The 17,961-nt window shown below is 47.1% G+C and overlaps 1 protein-coding gene and 1 long non-coding RNA gene across 2 annotated transcripts in view; one reads left to right on the forward strand and one right to left on the reverse strand.

Annotated features, from left to right (window-relative positions):
- Positions 1-738: 738 nt before the first annotated feature.
- On the reverse strand, positions 739-1,235 carry LOC148109153 (uncharacterized). The gene is made up of 2 exons (XR_015726259.1): positions 1,095-1,235; positions 739-1,002 (listed from the first exon to the last, which is right to left on the reverse strand). It is a non-coding gene; the product is annotated as an uncharacterized LOC148109153 (long non-coding RNA).
- A 591-nt stretch (positions 1,236-1,826) lies between these two features.
- Positions 1,827-17,961, forward strand: part of ROR1 (ROR family WNT receptor 1) — a 388,801-nt gene continuing 372,666 nt past the window's right edge. Inside the window, exon 1 of the mRNA XM_045802165.2 lies at positions 1,827-1,956. Coding sequence (XP_045658121.2) covers positions 1,866-1,956 — 91 coding nt within the window. The 5' untranslated portion in view covers positions 1,827-1,865. The remainder of the gene's footprint in view (positions 1,957-17,961) is intronic.

A 17,961-nucleotide genomic window follows, 5' to 3' on the forward strand; every position in this document is an offset into this window, starting at 1 on the left:
AGGCAGCTGGGGACACTCTTGCCCTGAAGTATTGGAGATGAATAAGTGACAGTTTGTGCCACATGGGTTAGTCATTCACCTGCCTGAAGGCAGAGGGCTGCGAGTCTAGAGTCTATGACCTGCTGGACATACTTTGGGCTACAAGGCCCTTGCCCTCCATATGGTGACTGCTCATTATAAAATCCTAAAGCAGGGTTCTTCGAGGAGACTGCCGCAGCAGTGATGACCACCGCCACCGACCCAGTGCTTGTTCTCTGCCAGATTCTGGCCAAGAACTTTTAGCTCTGTCATAGTAAAGACACTGAATCTTAGCTTGGCCACCCATTGTCTGCATGGCTGCTAGCAAGCCAGGTACTCTCTTTTTGCATTTCAATTTCTGAAACTGTAATATGGGGATAAATCTATGTAAAAGTACACAGAGTCATAAAAATTTGTAATGACTTTTAAAAAAATGTCAGTGAAAGATTTATGAACAAATGCACGCAAAGCACTAGGCAAACAGGAAGTATTCAGTAAGTGAGTACCACAGACTGGGTTTTTGGTATTCCTCTAAGGCAACACCGACTCTGTCCCTATGGCTCTAGGATCTGCAGAGCCTAAAGCAGGGCCTGGAGCACAGCAGGTACTCACCACTTCATATGGCCAAGGGGCCTCTCCACAGGGAAAGTCAAACTGTCATATGAGTTTTTATGTATCACAAAATTCATAACACTTAAGCAGGAGACAACAGACAAAACATGCTGTTAGTAGAAGACTTTAATGACCCCCTTGGCCCATGGTAGAGCAGCTGGACAAAAAAATATGCAAAGATACAGAAGGCCTAAGTAAAATGAATGTAAAGAAGATCAAATTGCGATAGTCAGCAATCTCCACATTCTGAAGATAGAAAAACACCTTCTTTCAAGAGGCGGTGGGACATTGACAAAAACTGACCACAGAGAATTCCTCAACACATCTCCAAAAGGAAGCGGTACAGATGACATTGATTTCAGTACAACGAAACTAGGAATTAAAGACAAAATGGGAAAACATAAATCAGTAGGGTCAAAGGGGAAATCAAAAGGGAAACTGGTATCAGTTAAGTGTTCTCTTACCCAGAAGCACACAGCTAACAGTGGCAGAGCTGAGACTGCTAGAATCTGGGTCTCCTAACGGAGAGTTTCAGCCACGGACTGGTTTGCGAGTCAGGACCAGTCTTCCGGAGCCTCGGCTTCGGCCTCTGTCAAATGGCCTCGCGGGCCCCTAGGTCCGGCCGCGGGTTTGAGGCGCGGTGGGGGAAGGGGGGTGGGTTTGCCGGAGGCGCGGGAGCGACAAGGTTCTGGGAAGTCACGGAGGGTGCGGGTGTCTGGAGACGGCAGCAGAGGGCGCTGGGTCGCCGGCCTGGGCCCGAGGCTGCCATTGGTCGGGCTCCGGCGCCGGGCTGGAGAGTTGGTGGAAAGTGACAAGTTGAGGGAGGCTGAGAGCCAGAGAGCGAGCGCGCAGAGCGGGTGGAGCCGCCGCAGAGGGAGCCCCGGGACGGCAGCCCCCGGGCGTAGGGCGCGCTCTTCTCCGAGTCCAAGCTGAGGGCGGCGGGGCAGACTCCCCTTCCGCGAAGGCGACACCGACAGCCCAGGACTGACCGGCCAGCGGAGGCGAGGCTGCAGTCGGAGGGCTGAGGAGGGACCCGCGTGCGTGCGGGGTCCAGAGGCGGCCGGGCGGAGCGAGGGAGCAGGTTAGAGGGACAAAGAACTTTGCAGACGCCCCCGGCATCCTGCGGGGAGAGCGGCCGGAACGAGGTGGCCGGGACCCCGGGCAGAGCCCGTGGATGTTCTGCGCGCGGCCTGGGAGCCGCCGTCGCCGCCGCCGCCGCCGCCGCGAGAGGAGGAATGCACCGGCCGCGCCGCCGCGGGGCGCGCCGGCCGCTCCTGGCGCTGCTGGCCGCGCTGCTGCTGGCTGCGCGCGGGGCCGCTGCCCAAGGTAAGAGGCGCATCCGCGGTGTCCGGGGCCCGCCCGGCGCAGGGCAGCTGGGAAACCCAGCGACCGCCGGGGGCAGGGCGGCCAGAGAACCGTCGGGGGTCTAGCAAACGCGGCTCCGGGCGCCGGGGAGGCGGGCGAGGATTTGCTCCGGGAGCCCCGCTGCGGTCCGGGGGTGCGCCCGGGGGCTTCCTCCTCGGCGCCCAGCAGCAGTTGTCAGCGCTGACAGGAAGCGTGGAGGGGTCGGGGGGCGTGGGACGATGGGGGCATTTGCGTGCCTTTGGTCCCCCTGTCTGTCGCTGGGCCCCTAAAGCGCCCTGACGGGTGTTCAGGCAAGTCTGCGGAGCCCCCGAGTAGCGGCTGTCCCGGAAGGCGAGGTCCGGGAGGGAGTTTGTATTTTCAGTGGTGCCTGCGAGAGCCCCGGCTGTCCGCAGACCGACCCAAACAAAAGCCCTGGCCTCCCGAGGCTCGGGCGGCCTCACGGATCCGCCGCCCCCGGCTCTCCTGCCTCTGGAGGCTCACGGTGGAGGCCACAACGTGTGCGCTGCCGCCGTCGCCGCCACTTTGTGCAAAATGTGCTGTCACAGGCGGCCTGCTGCTCCAGAGTGCTCTGAGCGTGCACGTGTGTGTGCGTGTGTGTGTGTGTTACACGCAAGGGGGGGAAAAGCCATCTAATGCATACTTGATTTTGGTAATCTCCAAAGACAATTGCAACAGTTAGAGAAAGACTCCACCGAAAGCCCGAGCGTCTTAGTTCGCTGCGGGAAGCTTGGATCCTTGCTGCGTCTGAGCCGGTACACAATGAGAGGGAAGAGCCCGGCTGCGCCTGTGGAGACAACCGATTCATTCTTTGGAGGTTGGAGGGGGAAAGTTGATTAAAGTCTCTGGGGTCTTGGGCCTCACTTTTAACATGCATCCCTTGAGGGGGTGCTGGAGTCCCTGGATTCTGCCCTCCCCCACTCCCAGCCCAAACCGGTGCAGATAAATAGGTTTCTGCTCTTTTATCATGCATCTTTCATTTTTAAGCTAGCTCTGTGCTTTGGAAAAGACAAGACTTTGGGCTATTTAGCAGTTGAGGGGAAAAGATCTATTCACTGCTTAGAGTATGACTACAGAGTAAGTTTTTACTAAAATCTAGCTCGTAATTTTCGTGGTAGGAACACACTCTGGAAGGAAGTTGTGTGTGAATTTTGATTTCTTAGAGTTGAGTTTGGGGAAGTGAGAACCACATTGTCTGAGAAATATTCTGAAATTGATCCCGTAGTGTGGTCGTGGTAATCTGGAGGCTCCTTGGGGTAAATACAGCTCCTAATTGTAATTAAGATGTACATCAGCAGGGAGTGCACCTTCCTGATGAAAAATACTAATGAAATGTAAACAGCTTGGTCTCATGGATGTTTGCTTCCTTCAGGGATGCCAAACATCTGGCCCCATGCCGCAACACCTGGGTGAAAAGTAAAAACTGGGCCATGCTGCCTAAACCACGGAAACATCCTTCTTAGGTCAAGTTGCCCTGCAAATTGTGGTGGAGATAATCAGGGAAGGGCTCTTGATTGATTTGGTTATATCCTCTCTAGACTTCTTTTACTTCTATATAACCTTTCAACAGTGGTTGCTTTTGGATCATGGAGGTGGAGTGGGGAGGAGTGGACCTTTCTTTGGTCACCTGCCTTTACATAAATGTCCATGCAATGATTTTGCTGAGTGTAAGACAATTTTGTTATCAGCAGTCAGCGGAATTCTGTCCTGTTTAATTGTCTAGAGGTTTTTAAAATTAAAAGAAAGAAAAAAAGAGTATTGTCTATTCCAAACTGTTCAACAGTGAGCTCAAATCTGTTATTTTTGTCTTATTTGTCATCTTATAAATTCCTTTCCATTTTTGTGAATGCTTGATCTTTTCTCTGGGGACAAGTCTTCCAGTGGACCTCAGATTTACTTTCTTGCCTGATTCAGGATTCTTAAGGTAACCCAACCAGTGGCTCAAGAAATCAGCTTAAGGGGAGACAGGTTTCAGTTACTTATGAAAAAAATGCTCACTATTTCTCCCATTATTTTTTTATTTTGTTAACCAGGAGGAGCAAACCTTTACATTTACTTTTTCTGGCCTATTCATTGTTGATCTCCTCATCTACCTCCTACCTGCCTAGAACTAAACCTTTCTGGGAAGCTGAAGCCATTAATACTGTGTACCCAGAACTCAGGGCCTTAGGAACCCACTTGGGCCTTTCTCAGAATCCTGTAGATCGTGTTGTTTGCCTCTTAGAGTCAGAGGGAGGTGGCCTGCTACTGTGTTTGCGGTCATTTCATAAACCTTCCAATGCCATTTTAATAGGTGTCTGTCCTGTCTACTTTTAGAATAGCAGTCTCTTGAGGGCAGTAAGACTGTCAGCTTTCCTGGTGAAAACATTGAAAGCCAAGTCAGCCAGCCCCAACTTTATTGGAGATGCCTGAAAACCCTCCCTAGGGGACCACACAGAGGCCCAATAGACAAAGGGTGTGGTCAAGCTGCCTCTGGCAGTGTGTTGGAAATATTTTATCCTCAATATTGATTCATCATACCTGGTAGGCTGTTTTGCTACTCTGATGCTGGGATTATCTTTTTGATATTTACTTAGGAGTGTTTAAAAACTCAGCCTTGGTCTGTATTTTCCTTTCTCCATCTCCTGCCTGGTGAGCCCAGCTCTCAAATTAGACTTTAAAGTTTCTAAATGGTGTGTCACTTGCATCTATTAGTATCCCTTTTGCCTGTGGTTTGATGGAGACCGCATACCCCATTTTGAATATTTTTGAAAAGTTTGCACAGCGTCCTAGTTGGAATGGAATGCTTTGTAGCCTATATGTAGATTGATGTAAATGTATATCTACATATAAATGACATATGTATACGCATCTATATAGTAAGTGGTCCAAAGATTTTTGTTGATAAATAGAGAATAACTTTTTTGGTTGCATGTAAAATTGTGGTATCATATTTGCTGTTCTTAGTAAAAATGTAACATGACATACTTTCAAGGACTTTTCCTTTTCTCGCCCCATCCTTTAGTATGAATGGAATATAGTAGAAGTTAACAGGAGAGCTTAGTGGTTATGCGCACAGGCATTGGAGTTTAACAGACATGGGTTTGAATCTTTTCTCTGCCGCGTACTCGGATTGTCGATCAGTTTTTCTGAACCTTACCAGAGTGTTAAGAGATTTAAAATGAAATCGTGTGTGTCAAGTACTAGAGAAGAGCACCCAGCTGAGACGGTCTTAAGTTGGGGTACCTGAAACTGAGGATATGCAACCCCCCCAGAAATAATTGATGTGCATTTTGTGCTTGTATGTTTCTAGCTATCATCTGATATTCTGAGAAAATGGCAATCCCCAAAAGATAGGACCCATTGTTTTAGAGTGTTTGATGCCTGGGGCAACAATTTGCCTTCCTGGGTAGGTTGCAGGGGCTTGAGGGTTGGTGGTGGGTCCTGGGCCCGAGCCTAGATCTGCACAATTTGTGGAGTCTCTACTTCTCCTCACTTTTGCAGTTTCCCTCCCACCAGGCCAGTTGTTATTGGGCTTAGGAGAAGCTAAAGAATGGTGCCAAGTCCTTTGACCTCAACTAAGTATGTATTTCCCTGAATCCAAGCATTCTGAAATGCCTCTGTTTATACAATTTATTTAACAAACACTTGGGTAATCCTTACAGTGGGCCAGTGACCATTCGAGCAATTTGCAAATATTAGCTCACTGAATCCTCACCACAAGTCTATGAGGGGGATGGCATAATTAGCTCATTTTAATGTAGACACAGAGAGGTTAAGTTACTTTCTTCAGGTCACACGGCTAGGAAATGGCATTGCTGGGCTTCCAAACCCTGAGTTCATGCTCCTAACTGCTTGCTGCCCTAGGCAGTCTCTCCTGGTTTCAGTCTTAGAATTTACACTGTGTATGGGCCAAAGGTGCAGTTTCCCCATGTTTTCGAAGAGCAATGGGATGTTTTCTTAGCTCTATCTAAGGGTTACAAGAAATGATTGGAGACAGCCAATTTCAATTTTTCTTTCTGTGCTGGACTTCCCTGAGCCAGTCTTGCTGCAACCCAGGGATAGACGGAAGGGCCTTTGGTGGTCTGCACCTCTGAGGAGGAATTACACTGTTGTACTGGACTGCAACTTTGATGTGGTTTGAGGAGTGTGTCTGGCAGTTTGTTCCAACCAGCGATGAGATATATTTTGATGAAGTGCCTTTGTATTTGCATCTTGGTGTACAACTGGGGTTGCAGGCTGAGCAGAGTAATTTACTGGAGTCCTCTTCAGTGGGAGAGCTGGCTTCCCAGCTCCAGGGTCCCTGTGTAGACCAGACCCAGGCAAATCCAGCCGCAGCTAGGAAACACTCAAGTCTCTGAGGCCTTCTTCTCAAACAGAAGGGCCTCAACCTGGCCTTCCCAATTCCCCTGAGGTGTGACAGGAGAAACTGTTCTGTAGACACACGAAGAGAAGGGAATAGTCTTCTAAGAGTCTGAGAAAGTTCTCTGGAGTTGAGGGGGAGGGGATGGAAGGGGGTGGGGTGGGGTGGGGAAAACTCTTCGAAATCCTTAACTAAATGCAGCTGCTTGTTACACGGAGCCTGACTTGCATGCCAGGAATATCTAAAAAGCTAACGAATACAAAATAAAAATAAACAGCAGTAAAAAGGCTCTCTCTTTGTTGCAGTAAGCTCGGTTGGGGTTTTCAGTTTGTTTAGGAATGGGATAATTGTGGCATCCACTTTATTTTGGTAAGGCAGTGAAACGTGGATTGATGTTATGTCATTGGGATGCTCCCACCACCTGAACTTTTTCCTTCACACCTCCCCCTCCGAGCGCCCGGGCGGGGACATCCACGGCCCGAGTCTCAAACTGTTGCCCCTGAGTGAATTACACTGGAAGAGGGCAGATAATTTAATGGGATAATCTTGGCAGGGCCAGCAAATTTCACACCCCATCTCTCACTAATAGAAAGGCAGTAGAAGGCTACAACATCCTCAGATGAAAAGGTTGTATGAAAAGGCTCTGCTTAACAGTAACTGTCTGTCCATAAATAAGGTTCTGTAGAGTTTTGATCCAAAAGCTGTTATTAAATACTGATAAGCCAAGCCTCATAATGTTTGGCCTCCTTACATTTCCTTTTTTCCCCTTCGCTCCACAGAACCATAGATTTTTTTTTTTTTAAGAGGGGGAAGGGACTTTAAAAGATCAACCAGTTCAAGCTGTTTATTTTCTCTAGAATTGCTATACAGAAAGGACCTTCGTTTATAGCCATTTAAAGAGGTAATGTGGAGTAACAGAAATGTGCAATGGGATTTGGACCCTGACAGACTGCGGTTTGAACTGGGGCTTTGCTGCTTGCTGGCTGTGTGAACGTGGGCAAAGTTCTTTGGACTTCTGAGCCTCAGTTTCCTTCTATGCAAAATGAGGATAACAGTACTGTCTGACTTACTGGTTTTTGTGGGAATGAAAGGGGATAATGAACATAAGACACTTAAAAGCGCCATGGAACTAGTAAACAGTGTGCTAGCTTCTGTCATTATCAGGGGCTTGCTGGAGAAATCACAAAATTTGGCTTCACAATAATGATCGTTATGCTGTAAGATATGAACCAAGACTCAGAGAAGAGCAGTTTTTCCAATATTTTAAGACACGTGAGTATTTTGTTTTACAGGGAGCTTTTAGGTACTCTAGAACTGAGCAGTACCCAGGCCAGTGCCAGTGACCCGGATGGGAGATTCCACAGTACCGTTTTGCAAGCCTTAAAACAAAGGCTTTTTTCAGAACAGTGAGCTCTTTGGGGAAGAGCAACCCCTCCCTGGTGCTTGGTGTAATTCCAGAATCCTGCAATGGGGAATGTTACATTTCAGGGACCTCCACTTGTAATCTGACCGTTTTTAGCTCCAATATCCAAATAATCTTGCTGAGCACAACTTAAAAGAGAAGGATAATGGCCGGAGGAAAGAATCCTGAGGTGCTCTGTTAGCCATTTAAAATTTCTGAGAACAAAAAAAAAAGTTCACGTTACCCAAAGAGAGAAGAGTAATGAAGTGTGGGAAGGGGGAGGGGAGATAAAAAGAAATTCTAAAGAGGAAGGCATGGTTTGTGTTTTTTATTTTAATTTTTTAATGGTAAAGCTTGTCATTAAACTTATTGCAGCTAACATTTATTATATATTTATTTTGTGCAAATATGGTGTTGGTGCCCAGGAATAAAACATTACCGTCGCCCTCCAGGAGAGATGCAGGAGGGAAATTCTCCCTTTTTGAAGTGAGACCTATTATGTACCAGGCATAGTTCTTTGTAGATATTAGGTTTCTCTGTCCCAGCAGCCCTTTATGGTTGGACTTCTGACCCCATTTGACAGATAAGGAAATTGAGTCTCAGGCAACGTCTTGGTGAACCTCACACAAACTATTAAGTTGGGATGTGGCATTTGAACCTCGATGTTTGCAATAGATTTTTTTGACTCTCAAGTGTATGTTATTTCCACTATCTTTGAGGTATAATTGGGGAGACTGGATGAACAGACATGAACCTCCATATGCCAACTAGCTCTCCCACGAGTGAATTACAGGAAAGGGTTGTGGAAAAAGTGCTGTGGGAACACAGGGTTAGAAGACATCAGTTCTCGCTTAGGGAATTGGAGAGAGAACGTTAGTGTCCTTCACAGCCTTATTGTGAGGATGCGTTGGGTAATACGTGGAAAATGCTTAGCACCTTGCCGCACACGTAGTGAGTGCTCAGTGATACTTCCGCTGTAGTTACCTAGCCAGAGGGAGGCCACGCCAGGATTGATCTGCCTAAAAAGCCTGTGCTCTTAATTTTTCCACTGTGTTTCTTTTCAACAGACATGGGATTGGAAGAGTAAATGGCTGTGTGGTCCCTAAATGGAAAGGACAAACTAAGTCATTTTCTCTGGTATCTTTCCCACCTGTCCTAACTAGATTTTTGGACTCAGCTCTGCTTTGTGTGGGGAAGGGGCTTTGCACAGGTGTGAATTTGGAGAGAATCACGATGCCTAATCATGAAGTGTAACACCCCTGGAGCTCTGGCCAGGATCTGAGATGTTTCCCGTTCATTCACCGATCATACATTTTCTTTCTTTCTTTTTTATTTTTTAAGATTTTATTTATTTATTTGAGGGAGAGCGTGTGTGCGCCAGAGAGAGAGCACCAGTGGGGGGGGGAGGGCAGAGGGAGAGGGAGAAGCAGACTCCCCACTGAGCAGGGAGCCTGACCCACACAGACCTCCATACCAGGACCCTGGGATCATGACCTGAGCTGAAGGCAGACGCTCAGCTGACTGAGCCATCCAGGCGCCCCTGACCATACATTTTCTATGCACTTACTATGAGCCAAAGATTTTGCTAGTCACTAGAGATACAAGGAAGGATAGGCCGGGGCCTTGCTTTGGAGGGTTTTTCAAACAGCACATCTCTGGCAGAGATTGCTAGCTGATCAGAAAATCTGTTTCCATCTCCTCTTGGTAATTTGGTTAGACTACACTTCCCAGTTCCCTTGTAGTTAAGTGAGGCCATGTGACTAAATATTAGCCAATGGAATGAGATCGGAAGCAATGAGTGTCACTTACAAGGGACACTTAATGGCTTGGCCCTTAAAAAACTTCCCAGGCAGGATTGCTATGATCCTGAGCATGGTAACCCGGAAGTCATGTGTTGAAGATACCGCAAGATAGAAACAGCCTCGAGCCCTCCCTTCCACATGGCTCTGTGGAAGCCACCTGCTAGTCCACACTTGTTTAGGTTTTATGTGAACAAGAAATAAACTTCTATGGTAGTAAAGGCCAAGATTTCAGAATTTTATCAGTTACAGCTGCTAATGTTACCTTAACTAACATTATATAACTGACATTATATATATCTATATATATATATCCCTATCGGTCTATCTCTCCATCCCACAGTGCAGCAGTCAGGACCAGCATTTTTAGACAGATTATAATAGGAAATTTCAGAGCGCATTACATTAACAAAATGAGTATTGTTTTAGGAAACTTTAGCTTCAGTTCTGCTTATGCTGATTTGGGTCATTGTTGGACTCCTGCTCAAGAGCTTGAAGGCCACTGGTCTGGTAGAGGCAGACAAGTCAACAGGTCTGTACAACAGAGTATGGTAGTTATGACAATAGTGGTGAAGTCCCCATGCTATGGAGACTCCGTGAAGGAAGTGCCTAGGAAGCAGAGATGGCACAATGGATTCATTTTCCCAGTCGATTGGTACTGGCTGCCTGCGGTGCAGTGTTGAGAAGGATTCTGAGGTTTCTTCCAGGATCTCTGGGAGGGAATGCTCTGATCTGGTGGCAGCATTTGCCATGGGCTTGGGGAGGAGGAGCAGAGGCTCGGACCTAGCTGGCATCTGACCAGTTCACATGGAGTCTGGGCTCCTTCCAGTGACTTAAACCCCTTCCCAAATTATTTATGGCACATATACGATGTCTCTAGCGCCGTGCTAAGCACCGTGGGGCATCTAGGAACACTATGACTAGCCCTTGGGGAGTTTACCTCTTAGGGGCAATTAAATAGGCACTTGTGAAATAATTATACACCCAGTGAGTACAGAGTTGGCAATTACAGATGCAGAATGCTGAGGAGGGAGAGGTCTTTCAGGAAGAAGTGGGATAGGATGTGAGGCTTGAAGTTTGGGGAGGATTAAGATGGGGACAGGAGGCGAGGAGCTAGGCATTCTCAGTAGCTGCCCTAGTCTCCATGGACCTGTCCGAGCTGTGCTGGGTTCTTAAACGGGGCCTTCACCCTGCAATGAGGCTAGTTTTCATGGGGTAGGAGAGTAATGGGGAAAAAAGAGGACCTTGGTTGGTGACTGTTATGTTTTTTGCATGTGAAGGAGGGTGGGTGGGGGAGCAGGGTTTCCCTGGGAGCATGAGGACTTTTTCTCTAGAAGAATATCCCAGGGAGTTAAAGATGCAGTCCATTTCAGGGCTGCTCGTCAAAGATACAGGACGTCTGCCGTAGCAGTTTTGTTTTGTAGTGCAGGCTACCAAACCCCTGTCCACATTTTGCCTCCTTGATGAAAATCATAATACTATAGTAATGATGAACGCATCAAGCATCCTGTCTGCCAAGAACCATTTTAAGTAGTTTAAGTATTTTAACTCCCACAGTCTTCAGGGAACCCTATGAGGTAGGCATGAATTATTATCCCCGTTTTCCAGATAAGAAAACTGAGGTCAGGGAAGGTAAGTAACCTGCTCTAGATCACAGAGCAAGTTAAGTGAGGCAACCAGAATGTGAACCTAGTTATTCTGAGTCTCTGGTTTTGTCCTTCCTTGAGCCTTATGCCATACCACACGCAGCTCAGTATTTTTTTAAAATATGTCTGATGATTCAAATTCTCGGTAAGATCCCAGCCAAATAGCTGAGTCAAAATAATTATGAAATCCTCCATTTGTATAAGGTTTTGCAGCTTACAGAATTATTTCACATATAATGTTATCATTAGTTTTCCAAACAATCCAAGAAAATGGGATTTCTTTTTTTCTCTTTCTCTCTTCCTTTTAAAATTAGGTGTGTGAGGTTGGCAGCTTACCTAAGGTCACCGTAGCTTCTGGAATCTGCCGGAAACCCAGCCTCTTTGACTTCAGGCCCATAGTGCTTTCTGCTCTGAAAGACTCCCTGTATTTGGGATTCATGACTCTAAGGGACTAATATGTTGTCTATTTTCACCAGCAAATGAATTTCCCTGATTCTCCTTAAATTAGCTATTTTTTTTCAGGAATGGTTGTAAAGCAGTTGTGGATGGGACCTGGAGCTAGGATTCCTGTAACCTAAGAAAATTCACTTGCTAATAGACTGAGAGAAGTTACTCACAGACAAGGAGTGTCCTAAGTGGTTGGTGATCGTGGCAGGTGATTGCATTCCCATTGGGGAAAGGGCTTTGGCCTCAGAAGGTCTTGGTGTGAAACTGGTGTCACTGCTTCCCTGCCAGTAAATACTTGACCTCTCTGAGACTCACTTTCCTCACCTATAAAATGGGAGGCACAAATGGTGCTTCTGGTGCTTGACAGGGTTGGGGGGGACCATGGGAAGCTTGTACAGTGCCTGGGGCATGTTCCGTGTGTGCTCTCACCTATTCCTATGACTTAAATGGAGACCAGCAAGAGGGTAATTCCTCCTTTGAGCTTTTACCAGGGTGTGATGGGACAAAATTGCTGAACCTTAGCACCTTGTTGGCCTTTATTTTATAATATAATCAATTTTATAATATAATCATCCTCCAGGGAGACCTTCCTAGCACTTGGAACTTTCAGGTTATAATTATATTAATATTGGCCAAGGACATGACTTTCTTATTCTTTGCGAGGGTTAAACACCCTGAGGTAAGGTCAGATCCTGCTGCCCGAAATCCTAGATTTCCTTGAAAGGTTCCTATCTGTTCTTCGTGGGAAACTGGTCCCATTTCCTGATGGGTTTAAGCATACATCAAAGCAATTTATTCTACTTTTTCCCCATAAGAGAGATTATATCCTCACCTCTTGGATTTCACTCCAACTTGGGTATTTAATAGTGTTTACATAATTTTCATACTCTCTGCAGAGTAGTGGTTGTTTTCTTTTCCCCACCTGAACTTTTGGTGTGATGAAAGTTATGGATTCCTCTGGAAGGCGTGCCTTCAGAAAGTAGCTCTGAACTTAGTGGTGGCTGTTTACCTCCTCCCTTCAAAGAACTTCCAGTCCCCAAATGTTGCCTGTTTGAGAGGATCTGTGTAGACTGCTGACAACAAGAAGCAACATTTTTTGATGATGTTCCTAATGTACTGGTGAGTTACCCGCTTTCTCTCTATGCTGCTCTCAGCCCTCTAACCACTCACATCTGGTGTTCTTAGACTAAAGAATCAAGTGCTTTGCCTGTGGCCAGAGAATCTTCAGAGAGTCCCAACCTGCTTGTGTGTGTGTGTGGGGGGGGGGGACTCCCCAGAGGACACCTGATAAAGGGCATTTCTCTTCCCCGCTGAGCAAGGGAGGAACAGAGCTGAGCATGACCAGTTTGTTCTAGGCAATTCATCAATGAGTCACAGTATCTTACTGTGCATGCTCCTGCAAGAAGTAGCTAGTAACAGGGCAGGAAGAGTCCAGCACTTAGCATTGATTTGTTTCCCTCCCCAAGAGGTAGCACTGGGTGTGGGGAGTAAAGAGTTCCCTTCCTTACACTGGCTTACAACTTGATTTTTTTTTAAAAGAGTAATTGCCAAATTTCATAGTCGTGTTGGGGTTAAAACTATATACATAGATGAGATGGTTGAAATGTTTCATAAATAACCCTCCCACATCTTTGCCTCAGGTTTAGAAAGTTTCTCAACCAACCCAGGACGTTGGGGACAGTGGCTTTCCCCAGACTCATAGAATCAAATCAACACGACCGTTGATCTGTCTGCTCAGTGTGGGTAGAGAGGAGCGAAGGAAAGAAAGGACCCGAGAGGCAAAGCTCCTTCATCTGTCGAGTGATGTGTCCTGTGTAAACTACCAGGAAGTCACTGGCAATTCCATTTGGTTAAATATTTATTTAGCAACTAAAGTGGATACAGAAGAAATATATGGCAATACCCTCTCCCATAGAACATTCATTGTTTTTGTTAGGGAGGCAAGGTGGAGACCCCCAAATGGTATGAGAATAACATTGAATCAAAGCTCATTGTTCTGACCTTTGTTTAGGGCTCTTTTTCTTGTCTTGCAACTTCTAGAAACCGTGTATTCTAGCACCTGGCCCACCTCTGTGGCACAGCAGGGTCACGCTGGTTTCTCTCCCCATCTCTCCTTGCTATAATCTCATTCTTCAACCCCCAGTCTCCCACATTCAAGAATTCACCGTCTGCCCTTCCTTCGCCTGTGCCCCCACATTCAGCCAGGCTTTCCAGAGAGGCCGCTTAAGCCACACTCAGTTATTCTGACTTAGCCCAACACCTAGATTTTAGCCTTTGTGATCATAGTCACCATGATTTATTGAGCATCTACGATGGGGCACGCACCTGGCAAGACATTTTGTATTTTGCAGCAGAATCCTATTATTTTGTCTCTCCAGAATTGGTGCCCCCTCCCCTCACTTTCTCCTTCTGCTCCTTTATCTGTTGAGAAAAGAAACCGCGTTTGCCTGTACTCCAACCTTGTTATGGGGGAGTGCCAATCGTGACCTTTGCCCCTAGCCTCTGGGCTAACCATAGTCCATCCCTGGGACTTAGGGGTATCCCCTCCAGGGCTGGGAAGCTAGGAGATGCCCTCGGCCACATCTCTGCCCTGGAAAGAAGCTAGTGTGAAGGAGAGAAGGACATTGATATCCAGGGCAGGCGTTGCTGAGAGGTCTGGCCGTGGCCCAGTGTCGTCTCCGCGTCTGCTCAGAGCCTGGAGACTCTGCTTTGGGTGAAGTGACCGTGTCCTGACCACACACACAACTTACCTCACTAATGATCACAATAAAATGAAATGCTGTCATTATTATTTTTAACCCCAAGGAAGCATTTTTAGTGCTTTCTCTCATGAGAAAATATATGTCCAATAAAGACAAACTCATAAATGTAGTATGAAAATAAAAATCACTCACAATCCTACCATTCAGAGATCATCTCTGATCATCTTTTCTATACATGTTTATATTTATATTCATAAAAGGAAGTCACACTTTTATTCCCAAGAGAAAACTGAGGCTCAGCGATGTTAAATAACTTCTCCAATGTCATCTAACCAGCCGCTGTCCTCTCCATTCACTTTTTGTGAGCAGGGACCTGATCTTATGCCAGTTAACTACTGTCTGGTCCAGCACATTTCACTCAGTAGGAAATCACCAAGTATGTGTTGAGCGAATGCTAAATTCAGCGTAATTAAGTGCCATAAGAAAGGTGCATGAAATAAGTTTCGTAGATCAAGGAGAGAAGTGTGCATTGTTCAGAACTACTGGGAGGGTTTTCTGAAGGAGGTGGAGATGGTGAGCCAATACTAATTTGTTTCTGTCCAATATGCAGTGTCCTGAGTGGTCAAAGCTGGAGGGCAGGGACGCCTGAGCGCCTCCTGCTGTCAGAGCTGGGCACTGCCCAAGACTTAATGACTGTGTGAGCTGTTCTGAAAATGCAAAAGGGATCTAAGTGAAAAGGTGACCCTGTGGATGTGGCAAAGAGGGCTGGAGGCAGAGATCCATGGTATCCAGAAGGAAATTCACAGCCGTTGGGGCAATAGGGAATCAAGTCCTAGAGAGATCAAGGAGGGAGTGAGAGGATGGGGGCACAACCAAAAATATTATCAAGGATACGCTGACAGGACTTTCTGGCTTGTCAGTCTGTCTTCTGTCTCTCTCAGGTCTCATCTGGCACCTTTGTACGTGGTGGCTTTTCCATGGGCTGTCCCCTCCTACAGAAATGTCCTTCCTCAACGTACCAGCTACCAGTCCTAATACTCTGGCTTCACTGTCCTTTCTCTGACTGGCCAGGCTCGATTGGGTTCCCACTTACTTGCGTTGATGGCACCCTGTATTTTAAAAATACCCTTCATTTTCTTCATGTAGTTTGTAATTAAATATTTATCTGTGCAACTATGATCTTTTCTATCACTGGGTGAGATGCTCCTTCGAGTAGGGTCTGAGTCTGGATCACCGTGAGTGCAGTGCCTGGTGGCCCACTGAATCGACTCTCCTTATTTTTACTAAGCTTTGGTCTTACTTCCTAGAGGCTGGGATACTTCCAGCTTGCTTTGCTATTACTATCTGGCAATTTAAAACTGCATCTTTGAACAACTGAAAATCTCAAGGCTATCTCTTCCAAAAGATGAGGAATTCAACCCCGTAAAAAGTCAGTCTGGTCTCAATTAAACCTGCTGTGGGCTCTGTTTGCAGGGGAGCAGTGGGCAGCTTGAGAGCTGGGCTGTTTTCCCAAGATGAAAAATCTGTGATAACTCTTGAGTTCTGCTGCTATAAATTAGGGTCACTCTGCCCTTAATTGGCAACAAATTAAAATTCTCCCTTACAGTCCTCCTCTTTCTCTTCTTTCATGTACAGTATGTTTGAGAGAAGGTGTGGAAGATATTGGCCCCTTGCCACAGGGGGAGAGGACACTGTGGCTGAGCCTACTGGCAAGTTTGGGCTGTGAGGGCCGCCGAGGATAGAGGGTGGTGAGTGATTCTTCCCTCCCTGACAACCCTTCTCCTCCCTCTTTTGGTCTTTCTGCTCTTCCCTCCCCTTTCTTTCTTCAGGAATTTTGAAAGGTCTCATTACTAGGGAAATATCCCCTGGGGAACTCTTACTCTCTCTTCTTTCGCTTAATAAGGAGAGGGGAAAAAATTCTCTAAGTTTTGAACTTGGAAGTAATCTGGATGCAAATATGGCCAGAAAGGCCTGCGAATCTTTGCATTTTGTACAGCACCTCTTTTTAAATCCCTCAAGCCATCGTCTTCAGGCTGGACCACCATTTCTTCATGCAGGAGAGAGGAAAGGAGCTTAACAAAGCTTTGGTTAGGTTTCTTGGCCACTGAGGCCGGGCTAGGGGAGAGGAAGGGCTGTGGCTATGGCAGTTCTTGCCCTCCCAGTGTTACTCAAGAGGGTAGTTGGTCAGCATGTGCACTGAGTGAGGCTTCCTGGGTGCCAGGCGCTGGTTGGGGCTACCTGCACTTCTGGTGGGAGCTTCATGGCTGGCCTGGTGGGGAGCATGACTGCTGAGCAATTAGGACATGGGCTCAGGTTCTGAACGCTTGTGTGTGGGGGGGGTCAGCTAATCAGGGTTTGGGGTTGGATTGGCTGAGAGGAAATCAGGAAAGGTGTCTCAGGGAGGCTTCACTAAGAGCAGGAGTCTGGGAGGCCCTCAAACAATAACCCATAATGCATTTTTTATATCATTGATCCTAGTGGATGGGTTTATTTTGACAAATAAGTTAACAAGAATCTGCTGTCTGTAATGTTTGGTGCTCTACGAAGTGATAAAAAGCATTTCCCAGGCCCCTCTCTGTAAACAAGCCTCCTTCCTATACACAGCGGGAACCTCAGCTGCTCCTCCCCGGCCCAAACAACTCAAGGGGAGGCCGAGACCCTTCCATCTGGGTGCTGGAGGCTGGGGTAGGCTTCAGAACCCAAGCCAGGCCTCTGTGTCTCCAGGAAGTTGCCTTGCTCTGAGTTCTGGTGTCTCATTTCTTCGTCTCTGTGGTGGGGATTATAACTCCTTCCCTGAAGATTATGGAAGATTAAAGGAGATGAAGGGTGTAAAAACACCTGGTCAAGTTTCAAGTCTGATCTGAGACCCAAGGGTCAGATAGCAAGCAACAGTTTGTCTCCGTTTCTTTGTGAATGGACCCATGGGGCTTCCTTTATTCACTCCACAAATATTTATGGGGCTGGCACTGTTCTAGATGCTAGGGGTGAAGCAGTAAACGAAACAAAGACCCTGCTCATGGAGAAGTCTAAAAATGAAGAAATACGTGTTCTATCAGGTCATAGTAAGCGCTGAGGAAAATGAAGGACTTGTGAGGAGGGGAGTGGCGGGGTGGGGTGGGCGCCATTGTGTGGAGTAGCAGGGAAGACCCCGGGATAAAGTGACTCTTGAGCAGAGACCTGCAGGAGGCAAAGGAGTGAGCCCTGTGGCTGCGTGGCAAGGGGAGTCCTGCAGGGTGGGCCAGCGAATACAAAAGCCTCCAAGTGGGCGCCATTGTGTGGAGTGGCAGGGAAGACCCCGGGATAAAGTGACTCTTGAGCAGAGACCTGCAGGAGGCAAAGGAGTGAGCCCTGTGGCTACGTGGCGAGGGGAGTCCTGCAGGATGGGCCAGCGAGTACAAAAGCCTCCAAGTGGGAGTGTGTTCTCAGTCAACAATACAACAGCAACTGCATCTGTGGCCACTGGGAATGTTTGTAGAGTGCTTACTTGTATGCCAGGTGGTAGGCAAGCCTCACCTCACAACCCCATCAGGGAAGCTGTATTATTATCATACCTGTTTCATAGATAAGGGGATTAAGGCATCAGTGGCAACAAGCTAAGCATTCAGACGACTGGGGGAGGCAGCCGTGCGTC

Source organism: Ursus americanus, chromosome 12 (genome assembly GCF_024610735.1).
Source record: "Ursus americanus isolate L20-20 chromosome 12, mUrsAme1.1.p, whole genome shotgun sequence".
NCBI classification, from domain to species: Eukaryota; Metazoa; Chordata; class Mammalia; order Carnivora; family Ursidae; genus Ursus; species Ursus americanus.